This window comes from Macrobrachium rosenbergii, chromosome 26 (assembly GCF_040412425.1).
Source record: "Macrobrachium rosenbergii isolate ZJJX-2024 chromosome 26, ASM4041242v1, whole genome shotgun sequence".
Taxonomy (NCBI): domain Eukaryota; kingdom Metazoa; phylum Arthropoda; class Malacostraca; order Decapoda; family Palaemonidae; genus Macrobrachium; species Macrobrachium rosenbergii.
Window position 1 is genome coordinate 17,145,531 of NC_089766.1, and position 15,458 is coordinate 17,160,988.

The window sequence follows — 15,458 nt, forward strand, 5'->3', positions numbered from 1 at the left end:
CCATCTTTACAGTTATTCACAGGGGAGGTAGGAAGCAAACATAGTTAACTAGAAATTTTTGCTGCTCTGACAACTATAATTGCTTAAAACAAATGGCAGTAATGATACTGTGATGTGACCATTTTTAAATGATGTTTTTTAATGGTTCATGCTTCAAAAAATGAGTGGACGTACTAGTATTCACGAAAACGGAAAATCCTTAATTCAAGTTGGCAATTCATATGATTTCTGGATACGCAATGTAGAGGAATAACACAAAATTCTCTCGTCCCTAAAAAGCATTGTCTAATTTCACATATTGCTTAACTTGCATCACAAGCCATTCAACCTAGGTATTCCACATTAACAACATAACAGAATGATTTTTGAAACCCTTTGAAGTTTCAAATACTGCAGAATACTTAGGCAGTAAATTTTGCCTTAAAAACTATAGCAACCAATAGGATGGTTCATTGTCAACTGACGGATCTCTGAATATATCAACTGTTGCCTATCTTGCATGTAATGAGAATACTGATCAAGGTGCTATGTAATATTTAGATTCAGTATGAGAAGTGAATACTTTTGAATACAGAAACTATTACAGGATAGTATATGAAAAGTAACTTGAAGCTTTATATTATAAAATTAAGACAATACTTAGAATTTTGGTAATCTTTTGGATACAGACTACAGCAAAGAGTAGGCCCATCAGTAAAATAAAAAAATGAATGCTTCATAAATATCAATATGCCAAGTACATTATTCACTATGGCATCCTAAGCAATATGTTTACAGTATATAATAATTCTGTGATACAGAAGAAAATGTGTATAGTATATACAAATGCAGCATTCACCCTTGTTCAGTAAATGCTGATGGACAGGAGTTTAAAAATTATGAAATGATAAGAAGGCTACATAAGGCAAAGGAATTACCATGATATGTCATTGATAATTTCATGATTATGGTCTTCAAGTATATATTAAAATAAGAGACTGCATGGGAATGGCGTTAAAAGAATAAATTGGGATGGGGGCTTTTCAAAGGGTAGTGGTTTCCTTTAAAGAAAAAAAAAAAGCACAATCTTATCTTATAAAACGCATCAACTACATGTATGTAAATAAGGCAATTATTAATGAACAATATAATAAATGTAGGCAGCTCATGGAGATTGGATGTGCCAGAAAATGCTGCTGCTGCCTCCTGTATGCCCCATTATTCACTCATGCACCATACAGTTTACCACCTTCCTGCACAGCACAAATTACTATGAAAATCAACACCAAATTTCTAAGACTCCTCAGTAATTCTATAGATACATATAAATTATTTATCATAATAATAAATAGGATGTGATTAACATTTCTTCAACTAATGTTTGGCCTGAATAATTAAGGGATTCTCTTACACAACATACTGACAGAAAATTACGGTTGAATTTTAAGGATGCCATCACAATTTAAACTGGACAACAATATAATCCCTGATAGGCTTCTTTTCAGATTATAGTTCTAAAAACAAAATCACAATTTTTTAAGCCTTCTTGCTCTTCTACCATATAGTTATGGGAAACTGGCAATATAATGTCCATTTTGGAAGAAAAATCTAAATTACTACGACTTTCAACAGACACAACCACTACACTGAAGATACCGTACTTTATTTTACTATGCACAATTGCTCAGCACTCTGAGTTTCAGTAACAAAAAAAAACTTTGATGAATAGCTATATTTTCTGTAGTACTCTGGCTACAAAAAAAATAGCTATTATCATTAACATAAAATTTTGATGGGAATATCTCATTGCGTCTACAAAAATGATGACAAGATTTTATTTAATTCTAAACAAGCTTCTGCACCTTCATCTTTTGTTCTTTTTATGTTCTTTTTATAAAACAGGTTCTGCACCTTCTTCTTTTGTTCTTTCCACATTCTTTTTATATGATGAAAAAAATCCTGTAGACTTCTCAGCCATCTTATATTAAACATATTACTACTACTTGTTAAGAGTTTAAAGAGTACCATTTGTCAAATTCGCAAGTAAACCCTTAAAGTTCTTAAGTGCAGTTCCTTGAAGTAAATAAAATAATGATTCACAACTAGTGTTGAAACTTACTGAGCCTGTAAAATGTGATAATATTTATTATTGCATTTATTTATACTGTATTAAAATTATGCGCTCACTCAGACACTGACTGATCACATAATCTGTTGTATATCCAATCAAAGCAGTTTTAATGACGTCATCTTCATTCTTTCCTTTTGTACATATTTACTCTTCATAATTCTGTTAATGGTAAAAATCAATTTCAAAGAACATAAAAAGCACTTCCTAACTGTTCTTCTCAAAGTACATGACCAACAGAATCTTACATAGGTATACTTCAGCTGAACATTCATCAAAATAATGTCCGTAAATACAGCTAACCCATAATATTAACAAATTTTTATTTTCAAAAGAAAATTTAACTGTTAAATATACATACTGCAGCTAGTATTCAATGCAGTTTTGTTCTATATCATACATATAGTAAATAAAATAATCATGCATAATGTAATATGACATGTTGTGCCAATTTACACAGGATACTAGAGAGTGATATTCGTGCCAATAACAAATAAAACTAGATGGAAGCAAATTTAGTTTAGAAAAAGCTGATATGCAAACTTTAATTTACACCAGAGAAAAATAAAGTCAACTGCACAAAAATGTTTACACAAATCTAAATACAAGGGGATGTATGCATTTATGAAAATAAACTACACACTGATGGGGTTCCCTGGAACCTTGAATGTCACCAGCTACTTGTAATACAGTGAACCCCCCGTATTCGCGAGGGATGCGTACTGCACACCGCCCTCCCCACGAATAGCTAAAATCTGCGAATAATTAAAACCCTCTAAAAACACTTAGAACTGCCTATTTTGATAGTTTAAACACAAAAAAAACTAAAAGTGCGTACACCTTAGTATTTTAATAGTTTTATCACAAAAAGTGCATTTAGTCATGAAAATTATATGAAAATATAGTAATTAGTGAATATTTCTCAGTGAAAAATACCACGAATGGGCAAATTTTCTGCAAATAATGGGTAGATACGTCCCACAAAGAAATCCGCAAATACGTGAGTCCGCGAAAAGTGAGACCGCAAATATGGAGGGTTTACTGCATCATTTGTCATTACGTAATACAGCAAATTTTGATGTATACCATAAAATTAGTTTCTTATGCAATTTATCACTTTTGAATTACAATTGTTTCTACACCTTGATCTGATGTATAGCACTCTAGTTGGTTACCATAAAACAAATTACATGTAAATAGTACAAAATTACTTGTGTACTGGCCCAGTTAAAGTATTAAAAAAAAGGAATTTAACTATGTTAAATTAATCTAGGTCCAACGGGGTAACAATCCAACTTTTCAAATGATCTACAGCCACAGACTATTATGACAGTACAGGTATTATTATTTATTATTTTCACCAGACCACTGAAGTAGCTCCAACTCTTTCTGCACCTCAATTCTTTTACCTATGGTTTGTATTTTGCTACATATTGAAGCTTGTTTTTTCCACAGATAAAATATGGATTGAAATGATATACAATTTTATATAAATTTATAAGAATCTAATAACATCCTACCCTACAATTCCCTAGGAATCACATTTCTTTTGATTGTGCAATAAGACATTAGTAACCTAATGGGATTATCAGGCCAACTCATACCTTAACCAACTCGGTATATACAGTAACTATGATGACGGCACAGTTAGGCTGAACCAAAAGGTTATGCTAAAGGGGTGGGGGTTAAGGTTTCCTTATTTAGCATAGAGTGAAAGGAAAGGTTATGACTACTTTTAATAAAATCTTTAAATGATTATCCTGTCACAATCTGCTAACATCCAAAACCTTACAATTCGGTCTGGCATGAGCAAACCATAACCCTATCAAGGTAGGCAGCGACATTTTATTTCTTCCTCTCATTTTCTAGTAAGTGTATTTTACTGGTTTTCCATGACTTATCACAAAGAAGTACAATCATTTTAATCTAAAAATCTACGAGGACTTCTCAACTCACATGGGAAAACTAATAGCACACAAAAGGACAATATTGCTATAAAATGGAACTATGTTTTTCATGTCCTTTAATGCTTTTATCCTTCTGTTATCCCAATGTTAGGCTTAGTTATTCCAAGGATGGCTAAGATAACCTGAATAAAATTCCAGGATTGGCATTATTATGAATGAACAAACCAAGCTGCAGCAACTTTGCTCTAAACTTCAGTAAACTAACAATGGTATGGTTTAGGAACTTATGTAACTAACTTCTCCTGAAAGGAAGCAAGTCAAATAAAAATGTGACCTGCAACTCATGGTAGGTTCTGGATAGGGAAGCAAGACAAGAAAAAGTTGATGTGTTTATATGATGAGTCTTAAAGGTAAGAAGCTGTTGCTGAGTAGAAAAAAATCATCCCTTTGTTTTATCAACCGGGGATTAATCTAATACATGTAGCATATTCATTTAATGTATTTTAACATACTATACCTGATTAAATGTTAGGTATTTAAGAGATTGCTGGTATTCATGATCTTGTGAAGAATACTGTTCAGCAAGATTAAAAGTAGAAAAAAGTATAAGCTGCCTCTTAAAATAGCCAAAGTTATTTTCCATTTCTTGGCTTTGTCTATTTGTATTATTCACAACTGGAAAGTAATACTATGCTCTAGGATTTTCATTTTTGAAAACCATCATGAACTTTCACAACTGGAAGCAAAGTCAAAGTTGCCCCTTTCACAGAATCATATTCACAACGTCGGATGGAAATCTCATGCGTCAGTCTTATGATTTTCTACATTTGCATCTACCTGTGCGGACGGCTTCCCTTGTGTGCGTAAATTGGCCTTTGCATTAGCTATATCAATTTGATTAAACAATCGTGGTTTTGCAAAAAGTTCCATGCTACCAGCTTTCTTTTGGTCACCCGATCCTAAAGACTTCGATCGGATCGGGGGTTCGGGCTTGCGTCAGGAGGTTAGAGACTGCTGATGTACTTTTGCTGATAAAAATGTGTGCAAGATGAAGACAAAGGGCTTTGGATTGGTCTTCAAATCAAGCTCCTGTAAAGAAATATTCTGTGTCATGAACTAAAATATGCTAAGAAAAAAATATTAGTATAACATCTCTTATGTCTATAACTTGTAAACCAAGTGACAAATTTCTTTGCTGGAGGGATGTTGCTATTTGAAAGGTGAGAATTGGAAGAAATGGATGAATTGGAGAGATAGCTAGATTGCTGGTAATTAAAAATGCCACAATAGCAGAGAGAAAAATGACTTGATAATGGGTACATACTAATCTATGCAACAGAAACACTGGCACTGACAAGGAAAATGTAGGAGATTTTGAAAAGGTATGACCATACAATGTTGAGCTTCATGGCCAAAGTATGGAGATTAGATCTCAAATGCTGAGGTGGTTTGGATATGTAATGAGAAGGAATGAGGAACCACTGGTCAGATAAACAGCAGACTAGCAGGAGATCTAAACCTGATGAGAGTTCAAGCAGAAAAGAGCATACGACAAAGAAGACTGGAGAGAATCCATTTCATATGTAACCCCATACATACAAGTTCCTTGTTTTTATATGTAACAAATGGCATTATTATTATCATTATTAGTTATTATTATTATTATATAAGCAGACCACAGAGTTCAAATTCTTAACTCATAATATATATGCATCACTGGCAAGGAAATTTATCTATAACTTTTTAAACAATTATTTACAAAAAGTAAAATAAATTTCTGCTCTCAGCTAACTTAAATGTTATACTAAAATTTGATACTAAAATTAAGTACAATTATCTGGCTTCAGAAGGAGATCAACAGCAGCAGTCTGTCATAAAAAAAAGAGACTTCCAGCAAGTGATAAAAGAAAACTTTCTAAGCACAATTTATCTTTCCAAGTGTAAAAGCAGAGATCCATAATGAAGTGTGTTTTGCCACAAACAAGTTTTAGACACCCATTAAAAATCTCAAAGGGTTAACTCACTGGTATAAAAACTTGACATTCACCAATGTTTATACTTATCATTGTTAATAGTTTAACCAAGCCACTGTGTTGCAATGTTTATCCCTCACAGGAAATTAGATTTTAATTTAATCCAACTCAAAATTTAATAATTCAATATACTGAATATGTTGTAGATTCTGTCAAAATTTCTTTCAAAGATTTATTTCCTATACTTGATACTGTTGTTGTTTGAAAGACGGACAATTACTAAAGGCATGTTTGATTTTATGTGTTGTTCTGCATTCAGTTATTAGGTCTTGTAGGTTATTTATCTAGTAGCCAAGAGTCTGTGAAAATAATACTCTGAAATGGAAAGAATGGCACCACAATCCAACAACTGGTTTAATGTTTATATTACTAGTGTCTTACTCATCCTTCCACAATGCCTGCTATTTGCTAAAGCTGACATATTTTACAGATGATAATAAATCACTGACTGGGACGAGTATTTTTGATATAGTAATAGTAAATGCAGCTTTACCTGCTTTTTCAGCATCTTTATTCCCTTTTCATGCCTAAATGTGCAGGTCTTGACAAAATACAACATTGGGTCTGGAATATTTCTGGCTGAAGTTTGGGTCATGCAGTCTATTCACCAAGTATCAGTGGGTAAAATGAGGTTAACTAACTTTGAGATGAGATAAATTTACTTCAATGTGGTGCTCTTTTTAGTATGAAGAAAGCCTGCCACAATCCAATGAATGTTTGATCTGTTTGAATTGACTATTAGATTCGCTGTTTCATTAGTCTGACATTTATTAAAGAACTTTCATAAACTGTAAAATCTGGTCTTGATAGTTGCAGCTTTGACTGCTGTACTTGCATCTTAATTTCCCCTTTATTAATCCAACATCAATATTTACAGAAGATGATATGAAAACAAGCATTTCTGGGTTTCTCGACCTGTGTCAGCCGGTGAAATAACCTTTCAGCACTTATTTCAAGGTAAAGCTATTGCTAAATATACCAGAGAAAAGCTAAAAAGCTAAGCCGGAGTTACTACCCCTGGTGCGAGCTCCATGGTATGGAGTCGTGTATGAGAAAGGGTGAGATTGTCACAATCACAGGCCTCTGCCCTGTAAACCTTCCCAATGTCAAAAGTCCTACAGAGTGAGGTGCCGTTACATACCCCGCACCACTCGCGGACTGTAAACAAGCCGGCGTCACCCTCATTCCACTTTTAGCACGCGTTCGCTGTTGTTGTGATTCTCCTCGTGTGCGCTTTTGTTGGTTTTTTCAAGCAATGGCATCTTCATTGAATTCATCACCTAAGTTGAGTACCATCTTTATGTTTTATTTGGGTGGTTGAGAAGTTTTATTTCCCCTAGTTAAATAATTAGGAGGATTTATTGTCAGTCTCATTCCCACCGCCCGACGCCATGTGACCTTATGTCGGCTCGGACTAGGTCGGGGCTTTTTCCCCGTCCCCCTTTCCTTGTACCCTTTTGTTTATTATTATATATATATTCAATTGGGTTTTATATACAGTATATATTTTATCACCCTTCTCTGGGGGAAGTCCCTTTTATTGTCGTTTAGGCTTCGAGTTTCCCCCTCGGGCCTATCCGCCTTTATCCCTTGTTATACACGTTATAATTTGGACATTGCTTCCTCCAGGGTTGGGATGTTTTGTTTGTGATGGTACGTTTATGCTTATTTTGCTTATTTTATGCCAAGCACACGGATGTCTTTGATATTTACAGATATTATCTGAGATTTTTTTTGTCTGGAAGGTCGGCCATTTTCCCTCCGCGCTCATATCGTGTGAGGCTTGGTCCTCCTTTCTACATGCGCTTATGATTATTTAGATCATTTCATTTTGCCTAGGCTAAGTTACTGTAAGTTGGTGGAGTAGTTACTTCTCCTGGGTTTCCTTCCCCAGTCCCCAGCTGGGTAAGGCTAGCCTAGGCTATGGCTTGGCGGTCCTCTACTGGCTAGGAGAGGGCTCTGTGTGTAGGGGGATTCATGGTGGCTTCCCTTTTTGTGGCGTTGGTTGGTGAGTTGGGCTGACGCTTTTCCCTCTCCCTATTTCGGCCTTTCCGTTTAGTCTTTACAGTACTAAATAGTTAAGCTGGAATAACGAGGGTCCCTCGTGTTGCCTTCTCCTTCCGAGCCACATCTTCAGGTTATTCTCCACTTCATGTTTTACCCCTCCTAACACATTCTCTCGCCTATCGCCTTTCCCCCTCCTCCCTCTCCCACCCTTGGTTAGCTTTCATTTATATGTTATCTTACCAAGGCCGAGATTTATCCTTTCCTTTCGCCATAGCCTATATCCCCTCCCTCTGCATTGTTTGGCTGTTCTCTCGTCACCTGACCTTATCCGGTCATTCCTTTCGAGACTACAGTAGGGGACCGGGGGTGCTCCCACACCCCTGTTTCCCATCCCTTTCTTTGCTTTGTCTTTGAGTGTTCCATCTCTTCCTCTCTCTCAATATCGTTCGTACATGTTTGTCCGATCATAGAGAGGGAGTAGGTTCTCATGGCGCCCGGGGTGTGCCTACCCACTCCCTGGTCGCTACCAGAGTCCCACACTCATAGCCTATATATCCCCTCCCTTCTTGTGTCAGTACGCGTCTTTTCCCATCCGAGACACCTCGGGTGGGGAGATAGTGTTCTAGTTGCCAGTTGGAGTATCCCACCTGACTGTCTTCTGCCGTTCACACGGTACGACACTTATATTTGTCCTCTTCATATACACCCTTTTCCAGTATCTTCTCTCCACCAGCTATTTACCTTGGTGTTTTTCTCTGCTTGGTGGCCGGATGTTCTTGTTTCCCCTACTCCGGTAGGGACGGTGTTTGGTCGGACGGTGTTCACTACACCTCCTCCGCCGTCACCGTTTTTAAGTACAAGACTCTCTCCGGCCCCAAGTGGGAAAAGTATACCTTATTGTAATCTTTCCCCTAGTCGCAGATGATTTTGTTCACTTCACATATAACATACTTATTGTTATCTACCCTTGGCTCCGGATTAACTCCGGCGGCCTCATGGGGAGTTTTTACATATCCTATAGGCCCTTTATCTTCCCGGTTTACTCTGGCGGGTCCTGTCCGGATATAGTTTTGTATATATAGGTGTGTGTATGTGTGTGTTCATTTATTAATGTTTAATGTTATTTAATGATATGTTTAACTATCCTTTTGGGACCTTCCCCGTCGCTCGGATTAACTCCGCGGTCCCTCTAGGTAGTTAATCATGTTGTTCAGTAGCCCCCTTTTTCCCCCGTTAACTCCGGGGGACCTACTTGAGTTACTACTATTCTAAGACACTACTCCGGCGGTCTTATTAGCATACTCATTTATCGTTCAACTTACAGATGGTGCGTTGTCAGGAGCAGGGTGCACCGCTGTGCTGAACCAGGCCAGCGGGCATGAAGTCTGCAGGTCCCACTCCGGCTGCGCTGTCCACGTGGGGACCTGACTGTTTGGCACCAGGACGGTTGTGAAGTGTGCTGCGCTCTACTGAGCAGGTTCTGGATGAGTCGGTAAGAAAATCTTCCACTCCCGATTAACGTTTATCCTCAATTTTGTCTTTGATGGATAATTGTAACATGTTCTCCTTTTAGGAGACCCAATCACCTATCTTCCTTTCCCCTTTTCAGATTGACCGCAGCTCCGGGACTCCGCTTTATCGACCCTTAAGTCCTGGGTCGGCGGCGGGGAGGAACGTCGGGGCAGGGAAACCCTACATCCTCTGCAAGGACGTTTGCAATGTTCTCTTCCCCGGCGCCTGGATCTCGGCTTCTGTTGCGGATGAGATAGCCGCCCCCTTAATCGCCGGGATCCGGGAGATGACGCAGCCCTCCCAAGAAGAAGTCGCTGCTTGCGGTATTGTAGCGGAAGACGTTGCGGCCCTCAACCTCAACCTAGAGCCTATGAACGTGGACTTGGAACAGCCAGGTAAGGGGGTAAGTGAGGCAGGTGATCTATTATTCAGTTCTCCCTCTTCTACTGCTTCTTCCTTCAGAGGATTTGTGAAATCCTCTTGCCTTATGGACGGTGCAAGGTCTACCGTCCCTAAGGTGAAATCTGTTAAGAAAAAGACCTTGAAATCCCAGAGGGTCCACTCCGAGGTTCCCTAGAAGATGTCACGGCCCCCTAGCCCCGTGCCGTCTACAAGCAAGGCCTCTACTTCTGGGAAGGGAGCACGGTCAAAGCATAGTAAGGAGACTCCCACCCCTCCTTCCTTTGACGTGGAAGCGTTTGCTGAGCTTCTTATGAAGCAGTTTGACAAGAGAGTTGACGACAAGCTGTCGCAATTCTCGAATCAGCTGTCTTCTTCAAACGCTTCTATGCTCTCCTTATCAGAGGAGGTGAAGTCACAGAGGACTTTGATCTCCGGGTTCATGAGTGGCGGAGCGGCCAACAAACCCTTCTCCATCCCAGATACTTCCAACCTGCCCCCTTTCGATAAAGGGAACCCCTGGCGCCTGACCCTCTTTGCTCCCCAACATGAGGGTACCCTCACTATTGAGGGCTTAGGCACTCGCAGGTTGGAAGAACTGGAATTCTTCCTTCCAAACCTGAAATCTCCTTACGCAGGTTATGCCAGGCTTACAGAGGAGGCTTGGATCCGGTCCGATAAGGTCCCAAAGGAGACAGTCATCTTCCCGAGGACCAGGCCCAATCAGCCCCCTACGACGGACCTTGTCGGAGTGGCAGGCGGAGAATACAAAGCTCACTCCGGCAAAGGTGCATTTACCATGTTCTCTCTCTGGGCCCTCCCCACTCCATGCACCTCTAAAGTCGCCTCCCTCACCAACCAAGCTTGCGTGGAGGGCAAACCAGTTCCTCATCTCCGGGAGATAGATCCCACATCGCTGGTCTTACCCGGAGATTCCCAGTATTGGGCGGCAACCCGGATACCTTTACGGTTACCCGGCTGGACCCTGACTGCGCCTCTAACCTCTTTAGCAAGCAACTCCCAGAATCCCAGAGTCGCTCCTGAAGGCCGAAGCAGACGCTAAGGACAGACTTAGTAGATCCTTAAACTCATTGACTTTGGCAGAGGCGACGTCAGTGGTATACTGCGAGGATCCTCTTTTCCAGGTGTTGACAAAATCTCTCCTGGGAAGTTTCCAACAGGACCTCTATGATTTCGTAAAGGCCTGATTGAACTGCCGGAAGCACATCTTTTCGGCAGCTTCCATCCGTCATGAGCCTAACAGGCTCATAAAAAACTCCATCTGGGGAGCTAACCTGTTCCCTCAGGAAGAGGTTGATGCAGTCCTAGCAGAGGCAACTAGGGCCAACCAGAGTCTCCGTTCCCGTTGGGGTTTGTCCTCCAAGAGGAAGCAATCTGAGCCCGCCGAACTCACCTAAACAGGGAAGAAGTTCAAGAAATTCAAGCGGCTCCGACTCAAGACAGTACTGCAGGCCGTCCAGGTCCCGGCCCTGGACATCCCTCAACCTCCCAACCTCAGCCTCAACCTCAGTATGTGCTGGTTCAACCAGCCCATCAACCTCTCGCTGCCCCTTCTTACGTATCCTCCCCTGCTTATAATGCCTCTTACGAAAGCCAGGGAGCATTTCGGTCAATCCAAAATGCAAAAGGAACGAGCTAGAGGGTACTTCAGAGGTAGAGGTTCATCCCGCTCCTCCTCCAAAGGAAGGGGAGGCAGGGGATCTAGAGGAGGCAGGCCCTCTCCCGCACAGTGAGATATCTCAGGTAGGCGGGAGGTTGTATCATTTTCGGGACCAGTGGAGCTTCAGTCCCTGGGCCCAGAGCATAGTCTCCAAAGGATTGGGGTGGAGTTGGATCAAAAGTCCTCCCCCCCCCGATCAGGTTCCATCAATCACCCTCCAAGGCTCTGAAGGACTTTGTGAAAGATCTGTTAATAAAGAGGGCAATAAAGAAAGCGAGACATCTGAAATTTCAGGGCAGACTATTCAGCGTCCCAAAGAAAGGTTCCAGTCAACGAAGAGTAATTCTAGACTTGTCCCGTCTAAATTCCTACATTCAATGCGACAAGTTTCGAATGCTTACAATCTCGCAGGTTCGGACCTTACTTCCCCGTGGAGCCGTAACCACCTCTATAGATCTTTCAGACGCCTATTATCACGTCCCGATTGCGAGAAGGTTCTCTCCTTATCTGGGGTTCAGATTAGGAAATCAAGCATACTCATTCAGAGTCATGCCATTCGGTCTCAATATAGCTCCCAGAATCTTCACCAAACTGGCGGATACGGTAGTTCAACAACTCCGGTCCCAGGGGATCATGCTAGCCGCATACTTAGACGATTGGATCGTTTGGGCCCAACGCCGACGAATGCCGGAGAGCGACAGCCATAGTAATCGGCTTTCTAGAATCACTGGGCTTTCAGATAAACAGGAGAAATCCGCCTAGTTCGGAGAGTCGCTTTCAGTGGTTAGGAATCCAGTGGGACCTGGGTACTCACAGACTATCCCTTCCGCCGGCCAAACAGAGAGAAATAGCGAAAAGCAACCAGGCAATTTCTCAAGAACAAGAAAGCTTCCCCGCACCCCAAGAAAGAGTCTTAGGTTCTCTTCAGTTTGCTTCAGTGACGGATCTTCTTTTGAAATCCAAACTGAAGGATGTAAACAGGGTATGGCGGAGCCGAGCCAATGTCAGGTTCAGAGACAAAGTATCTCTGATTCCACCGATTCTGAAGAAGAGACTCCGACCTTGGGCGTCCGTCAAGAGTTTATCGAAGTCAGTACCCCTTCAGTTCCCTCCGCCATCCCTAGTGATTCACACCGACGCTTCCTAAGCGGGTGGGGAGGATATTCCCAACACAAGAAGGTGCAAGGGACTTGGTCTACCATGTTCCGCCACTTTCATATCAATGTTCTGGAAGCCATGGCAGTCTTTCTAACCCTGAAGAAACTGCGCCCAACAATCGGATTCATATAAGATTGGTTCTCGACAGCGCAGTAGTAGTGCACTGTCTGAACAGAGGAGGTTCCAAGTCGAGTCGGATCAATCAAGTTATGATAGCAATATTTTCTCTAGCAAACAAACACCAGTGGCATCTGTCTGCTACCCACCTTGCAGGGGTCCGAATGTCATTGCAGATTCCTGTCCAGGACAACTCCGCTGGAGTCGGAATGGTCCTTGGACAAAACTTCCTTCAGGTGGATTTGCAACCAAGTTCCGGGTCTCCAAGTAGACCTCTTTGCAACAGAGTGCAACCACAAACTACCTTGCTATGTGGCTCCCAATCTGGACCCTCTAGCTCACTCCACAGATGCAATGTCCATAGATTGGAACAAGTGGAAAAATATCTAACTCTTCCCCCCAGTAAACCTGTTATTGAAAGTCCTTCAAAAACTCAGGACATTCAAGGGCCAAGTAGCCTTAGTAGCTCCAAATTGGCCGAAGAGCAACTGGTTTCCACTTCTTCTAGAACTGAAGCTTCGGTGTTTGAAAATTCCCAACCCAAAATTGACGCAAATAGTACAAACTCAGACTGTGTCAGCTTCCTCAAGAATTCAGAATGCCCTAGCTTTGTGGATTTCATGAAGTTTGCTGCTCAAAGGGATGCTAATATCGATCCTGTTAACACTTTGTTCCTAGAATCAGATAAAAGGGAGTCCACTCTTAGACAATACGACTCAGCAGTTAAGAAATTGGCACTCTTTCTAAAAGAATCTGAAGCTACAGTAATGACCACTAATTTAGCCATTTAATTTTTTAGGTCATTGTTTGAAAAAGGTCTGGCCCCTAGTACTATTACTACAGCAAAATCAGCCTTAAAAAAGATATTTTTGCACGGTTTAAGATTAACTTAACGGACTCTTATTTTTCGTCTATCCCTAAAGCCTGTGCTCGTTTGAGACCAGTAACCCGCCCACAGTCGGTTTCCTGGTTCTTAAATGATGTCCTTAAGTTAGCCTCAGAAATAGATAATCATAACTGTTCTTTCACTAACTTATTAAGGAAGACCTTATTTTTAATTAGTTTGGCTTCAGGTGCTCAATTTCTGAACTGGCTGCCTTGTCTAGAGAACCCAATCATCTGGATTTCCTTCCATCAGGTGAAGTGTTACTAGCTCCTCACCCTAAGTTCCTAGCTAAAAATGAAGATCCTCAGGATAGATGGTCCCCTGGAAGATCATCCCCTCCCACAGGACCTGTCTTTATGCCCAGTCTTTACCCTGAAAGCCTTCTTAGACAGGACCTCACACATAACTTCAGGGCCTTTATTTGTAAGGGAAGGGGGGGAACCATTTCTTTGAAAGCCATTAGACAACAGATCCTATATTTCATTAAACATGCAAACCCAGATTCAGTCCCAAAAGTGCATGACATCAGGGCAGTGGCCACCTCCACTAACTATTTTCATTATATGAATTTTGAGGATCTGTCAAAGTACACAGGGTGGAAATCCCTGTAGTCTTTAAACGCCACTACCTGAAATCACTAGAAGCTCTTAAATTTTCTACAGTGGCGGCAGGGAACATAGTTCCCCCAGTATGATTCTTTCTGTACTCAGTCACTCTCCTCCCTCCTACCTGCCTCATTTATTCCCCTTTGGTCATCTCCAGGTCAGGCATGCTTCACACCTTGTCCTGACCATGTCATGAATTTATCCTGCTTATTGTTTACCTCATTTACATATATTGTTTTGTATTGTTTTGTGGAACACAGTTTCCTTGTACTAGTTTTAAGTATGTGTTTAGTACTTAAGTCTGTAATTTTAAGTACTCTTTTCCATTCAGGATTTTGTATTCATGTATAATTATGTTATTTAAAACTAAGTATATTACGGTGTCATCATTATGTCTTAATGCCATTCTTACTACTAAGTTATTAAAACTCTTGCAGATGTTTAGTTTTATTACTTTCCTCTACAATCTACTTTTGTTTCAGAATGGTATTTTGATTTCTCTGTTATTATTTCACCGGCTGACACAGGTCGAGAAACCCAGAAAAGGATTTTGACAGAGGAAAATCTATTTCTGGGAGAGACCTGTGTCACCCGGTGACCCCCCCATATTTCCTCTTTTCCCCCCCTGGTCAAATACCATTCTGGTGTGGGGTGCTAATGTGGAATGTGGGTGACGCCAGCTTGTTTACAGTCCGCGAGTGGTGCGGGGTATGTAACGGCACCTCACTCTGTAGGACTTTTGACATTGGGAAGGTTTACAGGGCGGAGGCCTGTGATTGTGACAATCTCACCCTTTCTCATACACAACTCCATACCATGGAGCTCGCACTGGGGTAGTAACTCGGCTTAGCTTTTTAGCTTTTCTCTGGTATATTTAGCAATAGCTTTACCTTGAAATAAGTGCTGAAAGGTTATTTCACCGGGTGACACAGGTCTCTCCCCAGAAATAGATTTTTCCTCTGTCAAAATCCTTTTTTTATATAACAAGTTTTGTTCTATGTGATACGGTAGCAAATCCTAAATTTGATTCAGAATCTGAAAGCATC

General features: G+C 40.8%; 1 protein-coding gene across 8 annotated transcripts in view; it reads right to left on the reverse strand.

Annotated features, from left to right (window-relative positions):
* Positions 1–1,916: 1,916 nt before the first annotated feature.
* Syn1 (Syntrophin-like 1) overlaps positions 1,917–15,458 on the reverse strand; it is an 88,345-nt gene continuing 74,803 nt past the window's right edge. For all 8 annotated transcript variants that reach the window (XM_067128402.1, XM_067128397.1, XM_067128403.1 and 5 more), the window contains one exon: positions 1,917–5,103. In XM_067128402.1, the coding sequence (XP_066984503.1) occupies positions 5,011–5,103 (93 nt within the window). In that variant the 3' untranslated portion in view covers positions 1,917–5,010. The remainder of the gene's footprint in view (positions 5,104–15,458) is intronic.